Here is a 17,252-nt window from a genome sequence, read left to right as displayed (position 1 = left end):
GACTTTACTGGTGATGTTTACAACTTTTTTCGAGTTATTGCAATTCCTCAAATACACCGTTTTTTATTTTTATTTTTATTTAACTGATAAAGTGATAAAGGAGCCGCTCTTCGGGTTTGCCTGCCATTGGCGTATGCAATATTAAATGTATTTAAGCTACGTTTAGAATTTCTATCGCCGTGCGGTAGACTAGATACAATATTTATACCAAATATATATATATATATATATATATATATATATATATATATATATATATATATATATATATATAAATAATACTCGTTTTTGTGTCTCAATTGCTCCATCTTGTGGCAAAATGCAGGAACTGGGCAGCAGTGTGGAGTAGTGGTCAGGGCTCTGGACTCTTGACCGGAGGGTCGTGGGTTCAATCCCAGGTGGGGGACACTGCTGCTGTACCCTTGAGCAAGGTACTTTACCTAGATTGCTCCAGTAAAAACCCAACTGTATAAATGGGTAATTGTATGTAAAAATAATGTGATATCTGTATAATGTGAAATAATGTATAATGTGATATCTTGTAACAATTGTAAGTCGCCCTGGATAAGGGCGTCTGCTAAGAAATAAATAATAATAATAACTGCTTGACTGGAATGCTTCACACAATAGAACATGTAAAGATTTCCTTTAACCTGATTGGTCAATATGAGACAGTAAGGACCTTGATTCTCTTACTCAGATTTTCATTTGGGGGTCCCTGTTCAAATTTGGTTTTTAAAAAGCCACGATTAAACAGATATATAAAATACATTGGCATAATATAATTCGTGTAGGTTTCTATTTTTAAATAACACCTGTTATCAAACCATTGACCGTTTTCTGTGGTGTGAAAAACCGTTGCTAAGGACGCGCGTTCTTTGCGCTACCGCTGCTAGGAAGTGATGCAATGACTCGTAGATGTCAAAGTTCGTACTGCCGGTGTCATATCCGTCTGCACAACACTCGGCATGGCAGGAGTGAAGTAGCGCGGATTTTCAGTACCGGTACATCTCTTTATTACTCCGCAGAACACAGGTATTATAAAAAATACATTTGCGCTGTTTTTTTTTAACGCCCACATTTGCTGACAGGATAAATCAAAAAGTAATTGTTAAAGGTCAACGTGCTTTTTTTAAAATTGTTTTTCAGACTGCTCGGTGGAACTAGCTCTTGAATTCTGTCTGTTGTTTTATAGCCCCGTTTCGTGCAGTCCCGCAATGGCCGGTCCGGAAGACGGGAAGCTCCGAGGGCTGCAGTTCGCTGAGCAGCAGTTACTGCGGCACGGCTGGGAGCAGGGTGAGAGCCGGGCGCAAGCAGGGTGACGAGAACCAGTACAAGATACTGGCTGCAGCCTTTAGGGTTTTATCACCAGTACACATTCTACTGCCAGTAAAACTCCAGAAAGCGACCAGGGCTGAAGAAGGGGAGACATCGTTATGTGTTTAAGAATGTGGAATGGGTCGCGATAACAATGTGTTTGTGCAGCAGTGGAATCAGATGCCTTAGTGCCAATAAAAATCCAGCTTTTATTATGATGTGATGAGAAGGAAAGCAGACTGTGTTTGCTGGCCAGTTTGTTTAGCTGCAGCAGGGACACACGTTGTTCAGTCAGGATCCTGGCAGGAGTCTGACAGGGTTCTGTATGCTGATGAGGAATTCTGTTAAGATGAGGGAACATGAAGCGCTTGGAACTTGGTTTCAGGGGAGACTTGGGGTTGATACAGCAAAGTTACTTCAAACAGGGTTTCCTGGAAACAGGTTTCAAGCCACTTCCTGAAAACGTGGCTTCGTGTTCCCCCAGCTTTAGATCTCCCTGCAGTATAACTTGATTTTAGCAAAATTGGACATCACAATCTGTAACAGTCCAAGATAATCTCAGTTTATGTTGTGTTACATGTATTATCCTTACATTAACATTAACCAAATCACATGATTAGATTTCACCGAGACACGGCACAGAAAATAACTAATCATTTTCACGTTGATTATAAGCTTGACTTTAATGTTGTTGTTGTTTTTTTTTTCTCAGGGAAAGGTCTTGGCAAAAGAGAGAATGGGATTTCCGAGGCCATCAAAGTGAAAGTGAAATGCGACAAATCTGGGGTGAGCCGCCTCCGTCCCAGAAACAGGCACAAGATTTCATCTTTACAAACGACCTCTTGCATCTTGCACTTCCTGGGTCATTTCACCTCCGCAGTGTCCTCTGGGTCATGGCTGGAAACATGTCAGTCAATGGGGGAAGCAGCTGATTGGTTACAGACAGGAAAGGAGCCCTTGAAGGGGTGGGGAAATGACCAGGAAGTGCAGTACTATCTGAAAGCATGGCTTGCAAACAGCGTAGATATCCTGTTTTAAAATAAAAATATAAGTGAACTATAACACGTATTTCTTTCAAAACTGCACAGTTGAGACAAATAATGAACAGAAGTAGAAAAAGATTTGTGGAATTATTTTGTTAGTTGCACTCACTTTGGGTCAGGCTGTATCTGGGCTTTCAGCTGGTTTAGCAAGCGGTCTTGCTTATAACTCTGATTGTGAGCACTCGCTCGTCCTGTGCTGTGAGTTTCTGTGCTATTGACAGGCTTTTATTCTGAATCATTAATGCAGTAGAGCAATACTGAACACCACCGTGAATAACTACTCTGAAACGCAATGGCCTGAAACAAAGGCAGTTCCTGGTTGCATCTGCCGCAGCCTGTTCTGCCGGCACTGAATACAGGAGGTTTGCAATGAGACATGTGACAGCCGGCTTCTCTTCCCAGGTCGGGCATCATGAAGGAGAGCAGTTCACTTTCCACTGGTGGGACCACGTCTTCAACAAAGCCTCCTCCAACCTTGCTGTGGAGGCCAGTGAGGTAAGAGCTCTGCTCTACCATTGTCACCGTTCCCAGGAGCTCATGTTAAACAGCTGGTCAGATATTGGACGAGGTCGCTGCAGGTCTTTCTGTTTCTCTGTGAGGAAGTTAAGCTGAGGGAAACACAGAAACACTTTGTGGCTTGGAACTTGGTTTCTGGAGACTGCACGGCACACCAGGGGAGACTTGGGGTTTGATACAGCAAAGTTGCCCCAGACTAGGTCTCCTGGAACCTGGTTTCAAGTCACTGTTCCTGAAAAAACTTTCAGCTTTAGACATGAGCCCGACTGTAGCTCCTTACTGGGGAATGTGCCTATAACGAAAAGCATGAAATGTGTTGATATCCAACCTTGTGTCAGATATATATATATATTTTTTTTACAGTACTTGGTTATTTAAAAAATACACTGAATATTTGAAGACCTGGTTGTCATCATGAAGGGTAGTGGTTTGGTCAAGTTTGAAGAAGCATCTAAAACATGACTGCTAGCATGTGGCGACAGTTCATATAAGGTCATTTTTTACTGCAAGGTTAAGATTGACTGGATTTTGTTGTTAGCTCCACACCTTGCAACCTTTTAAGGTACAATAGACGTATGTGTCCCAGAAATAAAAACAAAGCTAACGTCCTTACTTTTCCGATGAGGTCCATGAACAGAGTTTAAAATGTACTGACAGGTTGGATCTCGTCATTGGATTTTAAGATGAAACCGTTTGAACAGCCACTTGATTCCTTGTGTCCCTTAAGGGGTTAATACAGTGCAATGGTGTTGTTCTCCCGGTGACCACAGGAGGGCGTGCAGTTGAAGAAGCTGGCCGAGGAAGAGGGGGGAATCACCAATAAGAAGCCGCGCAGAGCTGAGCTGGGCAAGGCCAAGCTGTACGGGCGATTCATCAAGGTGAGCAGGGCGCCCTGGATCCACAGCGGGGCGCTGTGCTTCAGCATTGGGCTAGATTGTGGGGGAGGTTGTGACGGGGAATCCACTGGGGTCAAGGTGGAGACCACCGACTAACTCACCTTACTTGTGATTAGGGGTGTGAGAATACATATCGCGATACACAAGCCACGATACATATCGCGATACTGATCACGATACACACGCCACGATACATATCGCGATACTGATCACGATACACACGCCATGATACATATCGCGATACTGATCACGATACACACGCCACGATACATATCGCGATACAAGCCACGATACGATACGTGTCACAATACATATATATTTAGGCAGCAGTGTGGAGTAGTGGTTAGGGCTCTGGACTCTTGACCGGAGGGTCGTGGGTTCAATCCCAGGTGGGGGGACACTGCTGCTGTACCCTTGAGCAAGGTACTTTACCTAGATTGCTCCAGTAAAAACCCAACTGTATAAATGGGTAATTGTACGTAAAAATAATGTGATATCAATTGTAAGTCGCCCTGGATAGGGGTGTCTGCTAAGAAATAAATAATAATAATAATAATATTTATGTTTTTTTGTAAGTACTTTCTCTAAAGGGGTATTTAATTATTAAAATATTTAATCCTGAAGAAAATTAGTGAATACATTTTATCAACAGGCTTCCAATTTCCTAAATGAAACTGCCCGAGTATAAAAATAAATGATAAATATCTGTCTTGTTCAGCGGTGTACGACTCCTATGAAGTTTCACTTTGTGTATTAGGACCAAGCGTTTTTCACTGGGATGCTCCTCGAGGCAAGGTCTTTTTTTTGGCTGTTTTTGAATCTCTTCCTATAAAAATCACTAACAGTTTATTTTTTACAGCAGCATCTTGGAATTTTTGTGTCGTTTTGTTCAGAACACTCTGAGAACATTCTAAAGTACACACAACATACAAACTTTTCGCAATTTTTTTCAATACGATATTTCTTGTTGTTTTTTTTTTTAACTTTACATATTGTTGTATTATGCATTCTGCTTGGAGATACGTATATAAAAACGTGTTATTCTATCACCCGAGGGACCTTGATACTTCATGAACGTTTTGTTGAAAAATATTGATGTTTGGGCAAATGAAGACGTTGTTTCACCTGAGTGATTTAATGACACGTTTATTCTCGGGGTCTTTATAAGCAACAATGGACACTTCTCTCGCTTATTTTCTCAAAATAATATTTATAAATAAAATACCGGTAGTTATTTATTCCATTATTATCAGTACTGTAATAAGGAAAATAAAATGTACCGATACAGTAAGTTCATGAAATAGTATCTGCTATATTCACTCGTTTCTTGATATTTATAAATGTTGCAAAAACATATATATTAAAACATGAGACCAAATAAATGTTCTAATATAACTATAAGTCAAATACATTAGTGGATTTACAGTGTGTTTTTTTCTAAGCAAGTTATTGTGTCATGTGTTTGGTTTCCACGTGCTTCCTGAAAATGTCACCGCTCGCAGAAACAAGCAGGCAGTGAAGTTCAATCCCTCCCCTTACAATTTACGTTCAGTTACTGGATGATGGAACTGACCCCTTTCTTTTTAGTTGGTGATCATCACATGTGGCGGATTACAAATGAAAACATAATTGGTTATGTTATTGCTGTATCGCGATACATAATCCATGGATCGGATTGTTTAATAAAAGATCGCGATGCATCGATATTTTGATGAATCGTTACACCCCTACTTGTGACTCAAGATGGGGAACTGAGTGAAATTCAATGATTTATTAGCTGGGCAAAAAATAAGTAAAAAGGTTCCAGGAAAATTCGTGCAACAAACAGATCATCCATGACTTTAGCACGCTCACAATTCTAAAGTAAAACACGTTGACCCATTTCAGTGTCTTTTCACCGGCTGGAAGTTAATACGTCTTGCCCACTGTGCCACCTGGCAGCCCTGTATCAGCATGTTGAAGACACTGCTACAGTGAGAGGGATGATTCTCAAACTCTTTCAGGTTAGATAGCGCCCTCTATAGGTGATCTGCAAGCTCCTGGTGTTCCATACCTGTGGTCTCTGGTGCTGACGCGTGATTGGTTCCCGTTTGTCTCAGTCAGCGACGCTGTTGTCGGGCGGAGAGCAGGCGGAGGAGAGAGCCGGGGACTCGGGGAGCAGCGACAGTGACAGCAGCGACGAGGATGAGAAGCTGGACCTGTCCTCCTCCACAAAGTGAGCAGCTCCTCTTACATGCAAGCCTGCATGCACAGCTATGGCCAAAAGTTCATCTATAGAATTAACTGGTTTTGCTTCAAAGTCGAATGAAACCTGCTGAATAATGTTACGTTAACATACTGAATTCCTATACCGCTTTGTAGTTTTCCATATACTTTACGAAAAACTGACTCATTGAAAAATCGAACCTGAAATACTGTATTACTAGTATGGCTTCCGGTAGACTTTTGATTACATGATGTTAAATAAAATATCTAAATTATGTCCATATAGTTTTTTTTTTTTTTAATGTCTCAATCCTAAGATTGTAGGTGATGTAATCTTTTGTCCTTGGCTGTCGTGCGTGTGATGAGTAAGGAGCGGTTTGTGAGTCACTGTGCGTCTCTCCTCTCTCTCCCCTGGTAGGTTATCGGATGCAGATCTGGTGAAAGCGTGTGGAGGGCGCACGGCTCACAAGTAAGATTGTATAACACCTGTCAGTTACTCCCCTGCAGTCGCATCAGAATGAACAGCATTCCTATTGAATGTGTATCAAACGCATTGGAAATACCGTCAATATTAAGTAAATGTTCCACACTACAAAATAACAGCCTGTTTATGAATAAAGGTTTAGGTGTCAAAATGAAATCCTTTTATTGCTGAAATAAATTGATCCTTCATATGCAAGTTTTTTGTAATTGAATTACTGAGAATTGTTTTTAATTGGGGAATTAGGATCTTTTAAGTCATGGTTATTCTATGTTTGACATTTTTTGCACTGAAAAGTGTGCTGGTGATCTAGGGAAGTGTAAAAATGCCGACTAATAATTTACATGTGGGCTAGAACTGCAACTTCATCAGTTGGTTCTTTGTGGTATTTCTGATGTGTTTCTTCCATCCATTGGGGGGCAGGTTAATGCTTACACTCTGCTGTACCAGCTGTGCTTAGAGAGGAGCCATGATTCTGAGAGCTCACTCTGCTTTACCAGCTGTGCTTAGAGGAGCCATGATTCTGAGAGCTCACTCTGCTGTACCAGCTGTGCTTAGAGAGGAGCCATGATTCTGAGAGCTCACTCTGCTGTACCAGCTGTGCTTAGAGAGGAGCCATGATTCTGAGAGCTCACTGCTGTACCAGCTGTGCTTAGAGAGGAGCCATGATTCTGAGAGCACACTCTGCTGTACCAGCTGTGCTTAGAGAGGAGCCATGATTCTGAGAGCTCACTCTGCTTTACCAGCTGTGCTTAGAGAGGAGCCATGATTCTGAGAGCTCACTGCTGTACCAGCTGTGCTTAGAGAGGAGCCATGATTCTGAGAGCTCACTGCTGTACCAGCCGTGCTTAGAGGAGCCATGATTCTGAGAGCTCACTCTGCTGTACCAGCTGTGCTTAGAGAGGAGCCATGATTCTGAGAGCTCTGCTTTGGCCGCGGGGCTTTAAACTTCTGGAGTATTAAAAAGCCAACAGGATGTGCCGACTGAAACAGAAAACAATACAAAGTGAACCTAAACCACAACAATAATACGTTAGTCAAGATAACTGTTACATTTAGATTCTGAGAAGCTGCTCTGTAGATGTATTACTATTGGGTACAATATTTTTTACATAACTTTTCTACCCGGCAGGTTTCTAAATATTTCTTTTTTTTTTTTTTTTTTTAAGAGGTGCCCGTCACGGCTTCAAGATGAGCGCCAAGCTGGCCCGCCTGGAGGAGCAGGAGAGAGAGTTCCTGGCTAAATACAGAGCGAAGACCCAGGAGCCGAGCAAACCCACCAACACAGAGACTGCCGGAGCACACCGCGAGAGACACAGCAAAGAGGAGAAAAACAGCTGCAGGGAAAGAGACGTTCCCACTCCTGACTCGGGAGGAGAGCCCGAGGACGGGAACGCAGAGGAGCTAGAGACAAGAGAGACGGGACGGTCGAAAAAGAAGAAAAGAAAAAAGAAACGGGCGAAGACTCTGGAAGAGGAATTCCAGGGAGGTGCTGAGGAACTGGGGCCGGGGGAAGAAGGGATGAAGAAAAAGAAACGAAAGAGAGAACGGCAGGAGGAAGCACTGCAGGAAGAAGTGACACCGCAGGATTCGAAGAAGAAACCGAAAAAGAAGAGGAGCAAGGCACTGGAACACGAATGACCTGCTCTTAAGAGATAACCAAGGACCTGGAAAACACACAAACATTCAACTGAAGCCTCCTGTGGTTTCCAGCTCAAGTCCATTTTCCTGGCCATTCACAGGAAGTTCACTTCCTTCCTGTGTTACAGGTTATAGGACCCCACTTTAGCCTTACATTCACATTGTGTGCTATATGCAAAACACTGCTAGGTGTGGTCCTAGTACCTGCAATATGGGGCCCTTCCATTAAACTCATAGGTGTGCTTTCACAGACCCTTATCACATAGTCCAAGGTAGGCCATGATTAGTGTGGCTTGAATCACAGTGAAAGAAAAATACCAAACAGCCAAACAATACGGGTCTGCGTGTTCCCAGGGTGAAGATAAAAAGCTGTGGGTGTTACACTTTAAAAAATAAATAGCAAAAAAACAATAACGGACTGTCTCCAGAAATAACAGCAAAGAAAGGAATCTGAAAAGCCGTGCTGGTTCCAAAGGGTTTAGCCAGGCAGAGAGATTCAATAACTGACACGCCTTTTTAAAACAGTCTCTTCCCTCTATTTTACATGACAAAGTTCACTATTGTGTTTTTGGAAAAACCACAACCATTCATTAATATATGTAAAATAGGAGAGAGAAAGCTTTTTAAAGATGAATTTTTTTAAGATTAGCAGTTTTGCTAATGGACACCAGCTGTCGTTTGTATCCATTCATTATGAACTGTAAATCAATTGTAAATTATGTGTTTTTTAAAGAATTGTCAGGAAGACTGAAGCTGTACAGTCCTTTGTTTGCAATGTATAAAGATTGTCTATCTCCTGAACATACATGATTGATTATGAAAAGAATAAACCACCCCACAAAAAAAGAATTGTATTATTGCATGTACATTATTTATTTGTTTAGTATATAATCCAAAATGAAAAACCAAAGCAAACCCCAGCCAATAGAATACTGAGCTAAACAAGAACATCGTTCATTTTCTTGTGAATTGAAATCTGTTTTCTACCAGGCTGCTGTAAAACATAAAATACATTGAAAATGTCTCCTCAATCTCTGGAAAACTGGTTATTTTTTGCTTTCGATAACTAGCCAAAGAATACAGCGTCCTTACAAGACTTAATAAATCAGTTACACAAGTAATGCATTTAATAGTAGACTACCAAGATATGTTAACTTGAAACGTACCCACAGTTTTGGGAATGGATGTAAAGTTCCAGATTTCTATATATATCGACTTTGTTTAAAGAGATCATGTCTTTGTTTTGGAATCGCTTTGCCTTTTCTTCAGTGACATCAAAACGCTCATTCTCAACTTTTCAGAAATTAAGTCAACGATACAAAACAATTCGGCTAGTTCCTTCTTCAGTGTACCGCTAAGTTTAAGTTTTTATATAAAAGGCAACAACTACAAACTTGTTTAACATAACTTCAGCTGAAGTTTGTAGAATTCCTAGTGCTAGCGTTCCACATCAAGGCTTTGGTAATGTATTAAATTAATATTGTATTCCCATCCCCACGCAATGGGTCAGTTACAGCAAACCTCACTGTTCTCTTTGTCATGAAGCTGTGCGAGCCCGGGGGCTGTGCTTGCTCTACAGCAGCCGCTGCACGCACTCCGTTCCGGGGTAGGGGGGCAGGTTCAGCTGGTACTTGCGCTCCAGGGCAGCAGGGACGAAGCGTCCCCCTAGGTAGTGGTAGCGTCCTCGGAAGAGCAGAGCAGCTTTCTTGGGTGCAGTGAGAGAGATGAGCATGTCTGGCTGCAGCCCGTCGGGGCTCCCTGCTTCCACATCCCAGCCTGCAAGAGACGCATGAAGATGGGAGAAGCAGCTGGTACAGACCTGCAAGACTGCCCGTCTGTCTGCATAGGTGCGACACACTTTAGATTTATCTAGAGAAATTCTTATACAGTTGGGATGAAACTTGCTAAGGATATTCTTTAGCAGTTTCTGAATTGGTAGATATAAGGACGCGCTTGTCTGTTCATACAGTGTGTATATAAAAGATAAACTTCAAAACATAGTCAATGAAACTTAGCGTGCCTTTGCAGTACTACTGAAAAACGTTTGTCTACTTGATTCGGTTTCTTACAAGTTTTATCGTACATGTGTGTAAAACTAGGTCACCATGACTCGGATTCTGATTCCCCGACTATCCTCCCAGGGTTTAAGAAGTGCCTGATGGATGGTAATAAGCTTGTTTTCTAGTGGAGTCTGCAGGTCCGGTTCAGTGCAGTATGGGTGCTCCTCCGCTGGTGAAGCTGCTGTGGGTCCTACCTGAGGGGATGTCGATGCTGGCGATGGGCACCGTCGCCCTCTTCAGGGTGCTCAGGATAGTGCCGAAGGGCTCCCGCACCGCCCCCTTGAAGCTGAAGCCGAAGATGGCATCGATCACCAGGTTGTAGGCCTGGTCGATAAGCTGAGGCTGCAGGAGAGGCCAGGACAGGCAATGAGACCCACTTCCACTGGGAGAAAGACCCTCGCTATAAAACACATTGCAGTGTATCCAGATCACACTCCCTCCTGCGACATACCCTGATAAGCCACAGCTGGATTTGTATTAGAGCATTTTACAGCACTGCTGGGGAATCCCCCTGGATTGCATTAACCACTCGTCCGTGGGTATGAAATCGAGGGGAGCTGCTCACCTCTGTTTGAAGCTCGGGCAGGAAGGGGATGCCCATTTTCTCACACTGGGTGGTCAGGTTCTCAAACGGGCTTGTTGGGCCGTTTCGGGTACACGATGGTGGGCTCATAGCCCTGGAGAAAAGCAACAAGATAGGGAGAGAGACAGAGAGCATGTCATGAAAAACAACAGGGAAGGGAGAGAGACAGAGGACAAGTCATGAAAAACAACAGGGAAGGGAGAGAGACAGAGGACAAGTCATGAAAAACAACAGGGAAGGGAGAGAGACAGAGGACAAGTCATGAAAAACAACAAGGAAGGGAGAGAGACAGAGGACAAGTCATGAAAAACAACAGGGAAGGGAGAGAGACCGAGGACAAGTCATGAAAAACAACAGGGAAGGGAGAGAGACAGAGGACAAGTCATGAAAAACAACAGGGAAGGGAGAGAGACAGAGGACAAGTCATGAAAAACAACAAGGAAGGGAGAGAGACAGAGGACAAGTCATGAAAAACAACAGGGAAGGGAGAGAGACAGAGGACAAGTCATGAAAAACAACAGGGAAGGGAGAGAGACAGAGGACAAGTCATGAAAAACAACAGGGAAGGGAGAGAGACAGAGGACAAGTCATGAAAAACGACTACCGTTAAAAGACAAACATTAAATGAGATGAGAACTATAAAACACACTCACTCTTCACTCAAGAACCACTTGGTGAGCTACAGTGAGCTGTGCTGTTGTGCTTGTGGTCTTGTACCCTGATAGAAACTCTACACAGCTCTGTTACGTTACAGCACCAGTGTTCTGTGAAGTGTTTAACGGAGCCCCTGCGTCCCTGCGATACTCACGAGGAGTTTGAGGTGTCGCGCACACACCAGCCCGTCGCCCCCGTTGTTCCCAGGGCCGCACAGCACCAGCACTGTGGGGCTCTCTCTGGGGAAAGAGGCCACGGGGTAGCCCTGTGACAGGAGAGAGAGTCAGGGGAGCCAGGGAGCAGAGCGGGGGCAATTACAATTACATTTTGTTCAATTACAATTACGCTGCAGCAATTACAATTATACTACAAAGTAAAATAAACAGCAGATACAAATACAGAAGCACAACTAAGTAACTTTTTTTCAAACAAATGGGGTCACTAAAAGTGGTTGAAAATACGAGAAGAATGTTCGCTCAGTGTAGAACATGGAACATGGAACTGTGAATGATTAAGCTTGGAGAGTTGTGTAATTGTAATTGTCAATTATTGGGTAATTAGAATTATGCAGGTGCAGTAAGGTTCAACTATACTCACTATTCTAATGACATAGTAAATGTAATTCATTAGCAATGACACAAAGCCATTGTGATTGAGCGCAGGTGTGCCAGGGACACAGCCCGGCGCACACCAGGACTCTGGATTACCTGGAGCATCGTTCTAGTGGCTGAACTTTTCATTCAGGAATGATGACTGTTTTGTAGAAACAAACTTCACTGAGAACCCAATGCAGAACCAGAGATCAGAATTTCAAATGAAAATAAACGCTCGCTAATGTATGTGGTTCTTTCAAAACTGCACCTTTTAGAACTTCCATTGCTCCAGTGTGCAGTGTCTTGTGTTAGCAGGGTACAGCAGGGGGCAGTGTCTTGTGTTAGCAGGGTACAGCAGGGGGCAGTGTCTTGTGTTAGCAGGGTACAGCAGGGGGCAGTGTCTTGTGTTAGCAGGGTACAGCAGGGGGCAGTGTCTTGTGTTAGCAGGGTACAGCAGGAGGGTAGTGTCTTGTGTTAGCAGGGTACAGCAGGGGGCAGTGTCTTGTTAGCAGGGTACAGCAGGAGGGGTTGTGCTCCATCAGCTGATCCACACTGAAGCGGTACTCAGTGAAGAGCTCCTCATCAATGTGCTGTGCTTCCTCCTGACTGCAGAGACAGAGAGAGACACACACACACACACAGAGAGACACACACAGATACACAGAGAGAGACACACAGAGGCACACACAGATAGAGAGAGAGACACACACAGTGTTAATAGAGGTGTAGCGATCCACTACAGCTAGAACTACTTTTCAAAGTTTAGTTTTCAGGGGCTCGCAAAATACCGTAATAACTAAGTGCTGTACTGGAGATCTGAGAGCCAGCTAATTCAATACAGTCTAGTGTAGAGAACTCAGTGCTGTACTGGGGATCTGAGAGCCAGCTAATTCAATACAGTCTAGTATAGAGAACTCAGTGCTGTACTGGGGATCTGAGAGCCAGCTAATTCAATACAGTCTAGTATAGAGAACTCAGTGCTGTACTGGGGATCTGAGAGCCAGCTAATTCAATACAGTCTAGTGTAGAGAACTCAGTGCTGTACTGGGGATCTGAGAGCCAGCTAATTCAATACAGTCTAGTGTAGAGAACTCAGTCCTGTACTGGGGATCAGAGAGACAGCTAATTCAATCCAGTCTAGTGTAGAGAACTGAGAGCCAGCAACTCAATACTGGATCAGGGTTTAATTTTAAGCATTGTAACCCTGTAACACCTGTAAGTCCCCTTGGATAAAAGGTGTCTGCCAAATAAATAAATAAATAAATAATTTTAAAAGGAAAACTCTACCTGAGGTATTTCAGTTGTTTTGTCGTTTCCATTGTGGAGATACCAGCTTTAGGACACGCCCAGTTCAACTGGCCCCACCCACTGGATGCAGGACACGCCCCACTCCTGGTATAAGCCCCGCCTCCTCGTGCACAACGACTCGTCACTAACACCCCGAGTCCCAGGAGCGCTCTGATACCAGACATCCAGCCAGCCTGCTGCCAGCAACCCTGCAGGAGAGACACAGGGACCCAGGAGAGCACAGCTTACTGAGGGATCCCCATCACTGTGAGGAGAGTACAGCATACTGAGGGATCCCCATCACTATGAGGAGAGCACAGCATACTGAGGAATCCCCATCACTGTGAGGAGAGCACAGCATACCGAGGGATCCCCATCACTGTGAGGAGAGCACAGCATACTGAGGGATCCCCATCACTGTGAGGAGAGCACAGCATACCGAGGGATTCCCATCACTGTGAGGAGAGCACAGCATACTGAGGAATCTCCATCACTGTGAGGAGAGCACAGCATACTGAGGGATCCCTAGCACTGTGAAGAGAGCACAGCATACTGAGGGATCCCCATCACTGTGAGGAGAGCACAGCATACTGAGGAATCCCCATCACTGTGAGGACAGCACAGCTCACTGAGGGATCCCCATCACTGTGAGGAGAGCACAGCTCACTGAAGGATCCCCATCACTGTGAGGACAGCACAGCATACTGAGGGATCCCCATCACTGTGAGGAGAGCACAGCATACTGAGGGATCCCCATCACTGTGAGGAGAGCACAGCATACTGAGGGATCCCCATCACTGTGAGGAGAGCACAGCATACTGAGGAATCCCCATCACTGTGAGGAGAGCACAGCATACTGAGGGATCCCCATCACTGTGAGGAGAGCACAGCATACCGAGGGATCCCCATCACTGTGAGGAGAGCACAGCATACCGAGGGATCCCCATCACTGTGAGGAGAGCACAGCATACCGAGGGATCCCCATCACTGTGAGGAGAGCACAGCATACCGAGGGATTCCCATCACTGTGAGGAGAGCACAGCATACTGAGGAATCTCCATCACTGTGAGGAGAGCACAGCATACTGAGGGATCCCTAGCACTGTGAAGAGAGCACAGCATACTGAGGGATCCCCATCACTGTGAGGAGAGCACAGCATACTGAGGAATCCCCATCACTGTGAGGACAGCACAGCTCACTGAGGGATCCCCATCACTGTGAGGAGAGCACAGCTCACTGAAGGATCCCCATCACTGTGAGGACAGCACAGCATACTGAGGGATCCCCATCACTGTGAGGAGAGCACAGCATACTGAGGGATCCCCATCACTGTGAGGAGAGCACAGCATACTGAGGGATCCCCATCACTGTGAGGAGAGCACAGCATACTGAGGGATCCCCATCACTGTGAGGAGAGCACAGCATACTGAGGGATCCCCATCACTGTGAGGAGAGCACAGCATACTGAGGAATCCCCATCACTGTGAGGAGAGCACAGCATACTGAGGGATACCTATCTCTGTGAGGAGAGCACAGCATACTGAGGGATACCTATCACTGTGAGGAGAGCACAGCATACTGAGGTATCCCTAGCACTGTCACAAGCAGAGCTGAATGTGTGATACCTGCAGTGCAACCCCATTTACAGGGACTGCAGCTGCATGTTGTGCTTCCATGTGTTCTGCAGCTCTTAACAGGGCAGTTTCGACAATAACACACATTATAGTAAACATGGCATTTGGTACTACACTTTGTTACATAAATCCCTGTTTGCAAGTCTTGATTTTAGTCAGGGTTGCACTTCCTTGGTCATCAAGTGGGTGAAAGTGTCCCCACCCCTTCAATGGCTTCTCTCCTGTCTTTAACCAGGGGTGAAAACTTGGCACGACGGCACTCGATTCTAGCACCAGGGCATTCAGAGATGATGATAGTTTCTCATTGGGTCTGGACTACTCACATGACCCGCCCACACTCATCCACTAAACACTAATTAAAGAGTGGGGCGGGGTTGATAATTTAGCACCAGTAGGCTCTCTGGTGCTACACTTTCAAAACAGTTTAGCACCAATTTTCAAAACGATTTGGACCCCTGCTTTAACCAATCAGCTGAGAAGGAGAGTGAAGACAAGATGGCGGCCAAACGGAAATATGAAAGCGCTCACAAGTACATTACAAAATTCAATCCGGAGAGGCCAGCTTCTGGACTGGAATGGCACTGCATGCGTTGCGACAAGCTGTGCTCTCCAAGGAAGAAGGGACATAGAGCGACACGTCAACAGCGAGGGACTCAAGGAAAGAAGAAAGGTTCGGTGGGTATGGCAATGGTTTTTGTGCCAACTTGTTCTCCTTTGCAAGAAGAGCTGTCCAAGGCTGAGGTGCTATTTTCTAATTTTCTTGTGGAACACAACCTGCCAATCGCCACTGCGAACCACAGTAAGGGTGCCTTTCCTGACAGCGAAATCACCAAAGCCTGTACTTCAGCTGCCATGGCAACATGCTGTATAATGAATGATGGGGTCAGTCGTGTATTACATGATGTTGATACCTTAGCTTGTTTATAATCTTCAATACTTGGTCTTGCTGATACTTTCCAGTTGATGTTGTATGTATGGATTTCATTCATTTACTGTGTAAGTTACTGAAATCGACATGCTGTAGTTTATTAGCCATCATTGCTTTGTATGTTTAATTAAATTATAGTAATTATATTAGCTGTGACGTCACTTATTTAGTATTCATATAATCTCACACATCGCAGTTTTAAAAACTTGAGATCTCTGCAGGTTTAAGGTCTCCACAGACCGGACACAATGGGATTTGTTCTGTGGTAAAATGGTCCTTTCGCTGCGACACTATCAACTCTGAAGCAGTTAAAATAACAGACAGTGTAATAACACAATCATAATTTAAAACTTAAACATCGCGTGTATTTACTGCAGATCATAACAACTCACTGTTATGTTTCTAGTGCCATCTAATCAAAACGGCCAGATAAGAACAGGTGTTGATTTCAAAAATACTTATTGCAAATATTAAATAGCAAATATTAAATAGCAACTTGTTCTGAAGTGAACAGTCGTATGTATGTTTCTTTCTAACGTTGGAAAACACGACTTGTGAACTTGTGTTGTTTGTTGTGGTCTTGTCAGCTTTGCATTCAGTACGGCCATGTTACACAGATGTGTACAGTCAGAGAATGCAACAAATACGGTACTGTACACCATGAACCATGAATTGTGGTTTGTCACACTTGAGAATTATTGTATTTCTTGTTCTTATTGTATGACTTATATTGTAACACTTGAATGTATTTGTATTTGCTTGCGATTGTAAGTCGCCCTGGATAAGGGCGTCTGCTAAGAAATAAATAATAATAATAATAATAATAATGAACCAAAACATACACCTGCATTTTAATCATGTGCAACGCTGCCACTTACCAAACAGCCCTGCCGTGCTAGGTTAGTGTTGAATTGGACTGAATTCCATGCAAAATACTTACAGCCTTCTCAGCGAAATACTCCAGACGCCAAAAATACAGACCCGCCTTCTGCGTTCAGGATTGTCACATTTTTAGCCAATCGTAGCACACGCAGCGTTTATAAACTAGATGAATGATATGCCCAATCATGTGACGGGGGTGTTTATAAATGTGTAGCGAGCAGCGAATCAGACAAAGGGCAGGGTTCTTCCTAGTGTGCAAAGCATTCCGGTTAGAGACAGCTTGATATCGAAAACAGTTTGTGGAGAGATTATATTTTTTATTAATAAATTTGAAATTTTACAATTGTTTTTGTGAAACAGAGAGTACAAATGTTGACATATAAGAAAATAACACAGTGAAAATAACACGCGTTCCCACGGTTATACTAAGCATTAGTTTAACGTGGTTTGCCATTTTATGCTTTACTTCCCTGTGCTTTACAGTGCTTCCCAATACTTCAGTACCACGCCGCTCTGTGCTTTACAGTGCTTC

At 43.9% G+C, this 17,252-nt stretch overlaps 2 protein-coding genes and 1 long non-coding RNA gene across 6 annotated transcripts; 1 reads left to right on the top strand and 2 right to left on the bottom strand.

The window, feature by feature from the left end:
* The first annotated feature begins 930 nt into the window (after positions 1 to 930).
* Positions 931 to 8,948, top strand: LOC117965152 (G patch domain-containing protein 4-like). Of its 4 annotated transcripts, none has more exons than XM_059007497.1 (8): positions 931 to 1,035; positions 1,196 to 1,296; positions 2,030 to 2,103; positions 2,763 to 2,855; positions 3,647 to 3,754; positions 5,872 to 5,987; positions 6,396 to 6,446; positions 7,628 to 8,948. In XM_059007497.1, the coding sequence occupies exons 2-8, from the start codon at positions 1,218 to 1,220 to the stop codon at positions 8,097 to 8,099; spliced, it is 993 nt and encodes a 330-aa protein (XP_058863480.1). In that variant the 5' UTR covers positions 931 to 1,035; positions 1,196 to 1,217; the 3' UTR covers positions 8,100 to 8,948. The 4 variants fall into 4 exon arrangements, with proteins under 4 accessions (XP_058863480.1, XP_058863481.1, XP_058863482.1 ...); XM_059007498.1 differs by having other exon boundaries at positions 963 to 1,035; positions 1,150 to 1,296; XM_059007499.1 differs by lacking the exon at positions 931 to 1,035 and adding an exon at positions 1,084 to 1,104.
* LOC117970228 (NAD(P)H-hydrate epimerase-like) lies at positions 8,949 to 11,667 on the bottom strand (the record flags this gene model as incomplete). The annotated part of the gene is given in 5 exon segments (XM_059007417.1): positions 8,949 to 9,875; positions 10,354 to 10,501; positions 10,725 to 10,791; positions 10,793 to 10,836; positions 11,551 to 11,667. Coding segments are annotated over 5 exon segments (579 nt in total), but the record flags the coding sequence as incomplete, so codon positions are not given.
* A 15-nt stretch (positions 11,668 to 11,682) lies between these two features.
* On the bottom strand, positions 11,683 to 16,827 carry LOC131705212 (uncharacterized). Its single transcript, XR_009310232.1, has 3 exons — positions 16,717 to 16,827; positions 13,277 to 13,485; positions 11,683 to 12,595 (listed from the first exon to the last, which is right to left on the bottom strand). It is a non-coding gene; the product is annotated as an uncharacterized LOC131705212 (long non-coding RNA).
* Between the last annotated feature and the right edge of the window lie 425 nt (positions 16,828 to 17,252).

Source organism: Acipenser ruthenus, chromosome 35, assembly GCF_902713425.1.
Source record: "Acipenser ruthenus chromosome 35, fAciRut3.2 maternal haplotype, whole genome shotgun sequence".
Classification (NCBI taxonomy): Eukaryota; Metazoa; Chordata; class Actinopteri; order Acipenseriformes; family Acipenseridae; genus Acipenser; species Acipenser ruthenus.
The sequence above is the reverse complement of the archived record's forward strand: the minus strand, read 5'-3'. Positions and strand labels throughout refer to the sequence as shown.

Excerpts from the sequence above, each read along its gene's own strand:
- LOC117965152 (XM_059007497.1), top strand. The coding sequence starts at position 1,218 with ATGGCCGGTCCGGAAGACGGGAAGCTCCGAGGGCTGCAGTTCGCTGAG. Across the intron at positions 1,297-2,029 it reads GCGGCACGGCTGGGAGCAGG|GGAAAGGTCTTGGCAAAAGA; the intron begins GTGAGAGCCGGG and ends TTTTTTTCTCAG. Across the intron at positions 2,104-2,762 it reads TGAAATGCGACAAATCTGGG|GTCGGGCATCATGAAGGAGA; the intron begins GTGAGCCGCCTC and ends TTCTCTTCCCAG.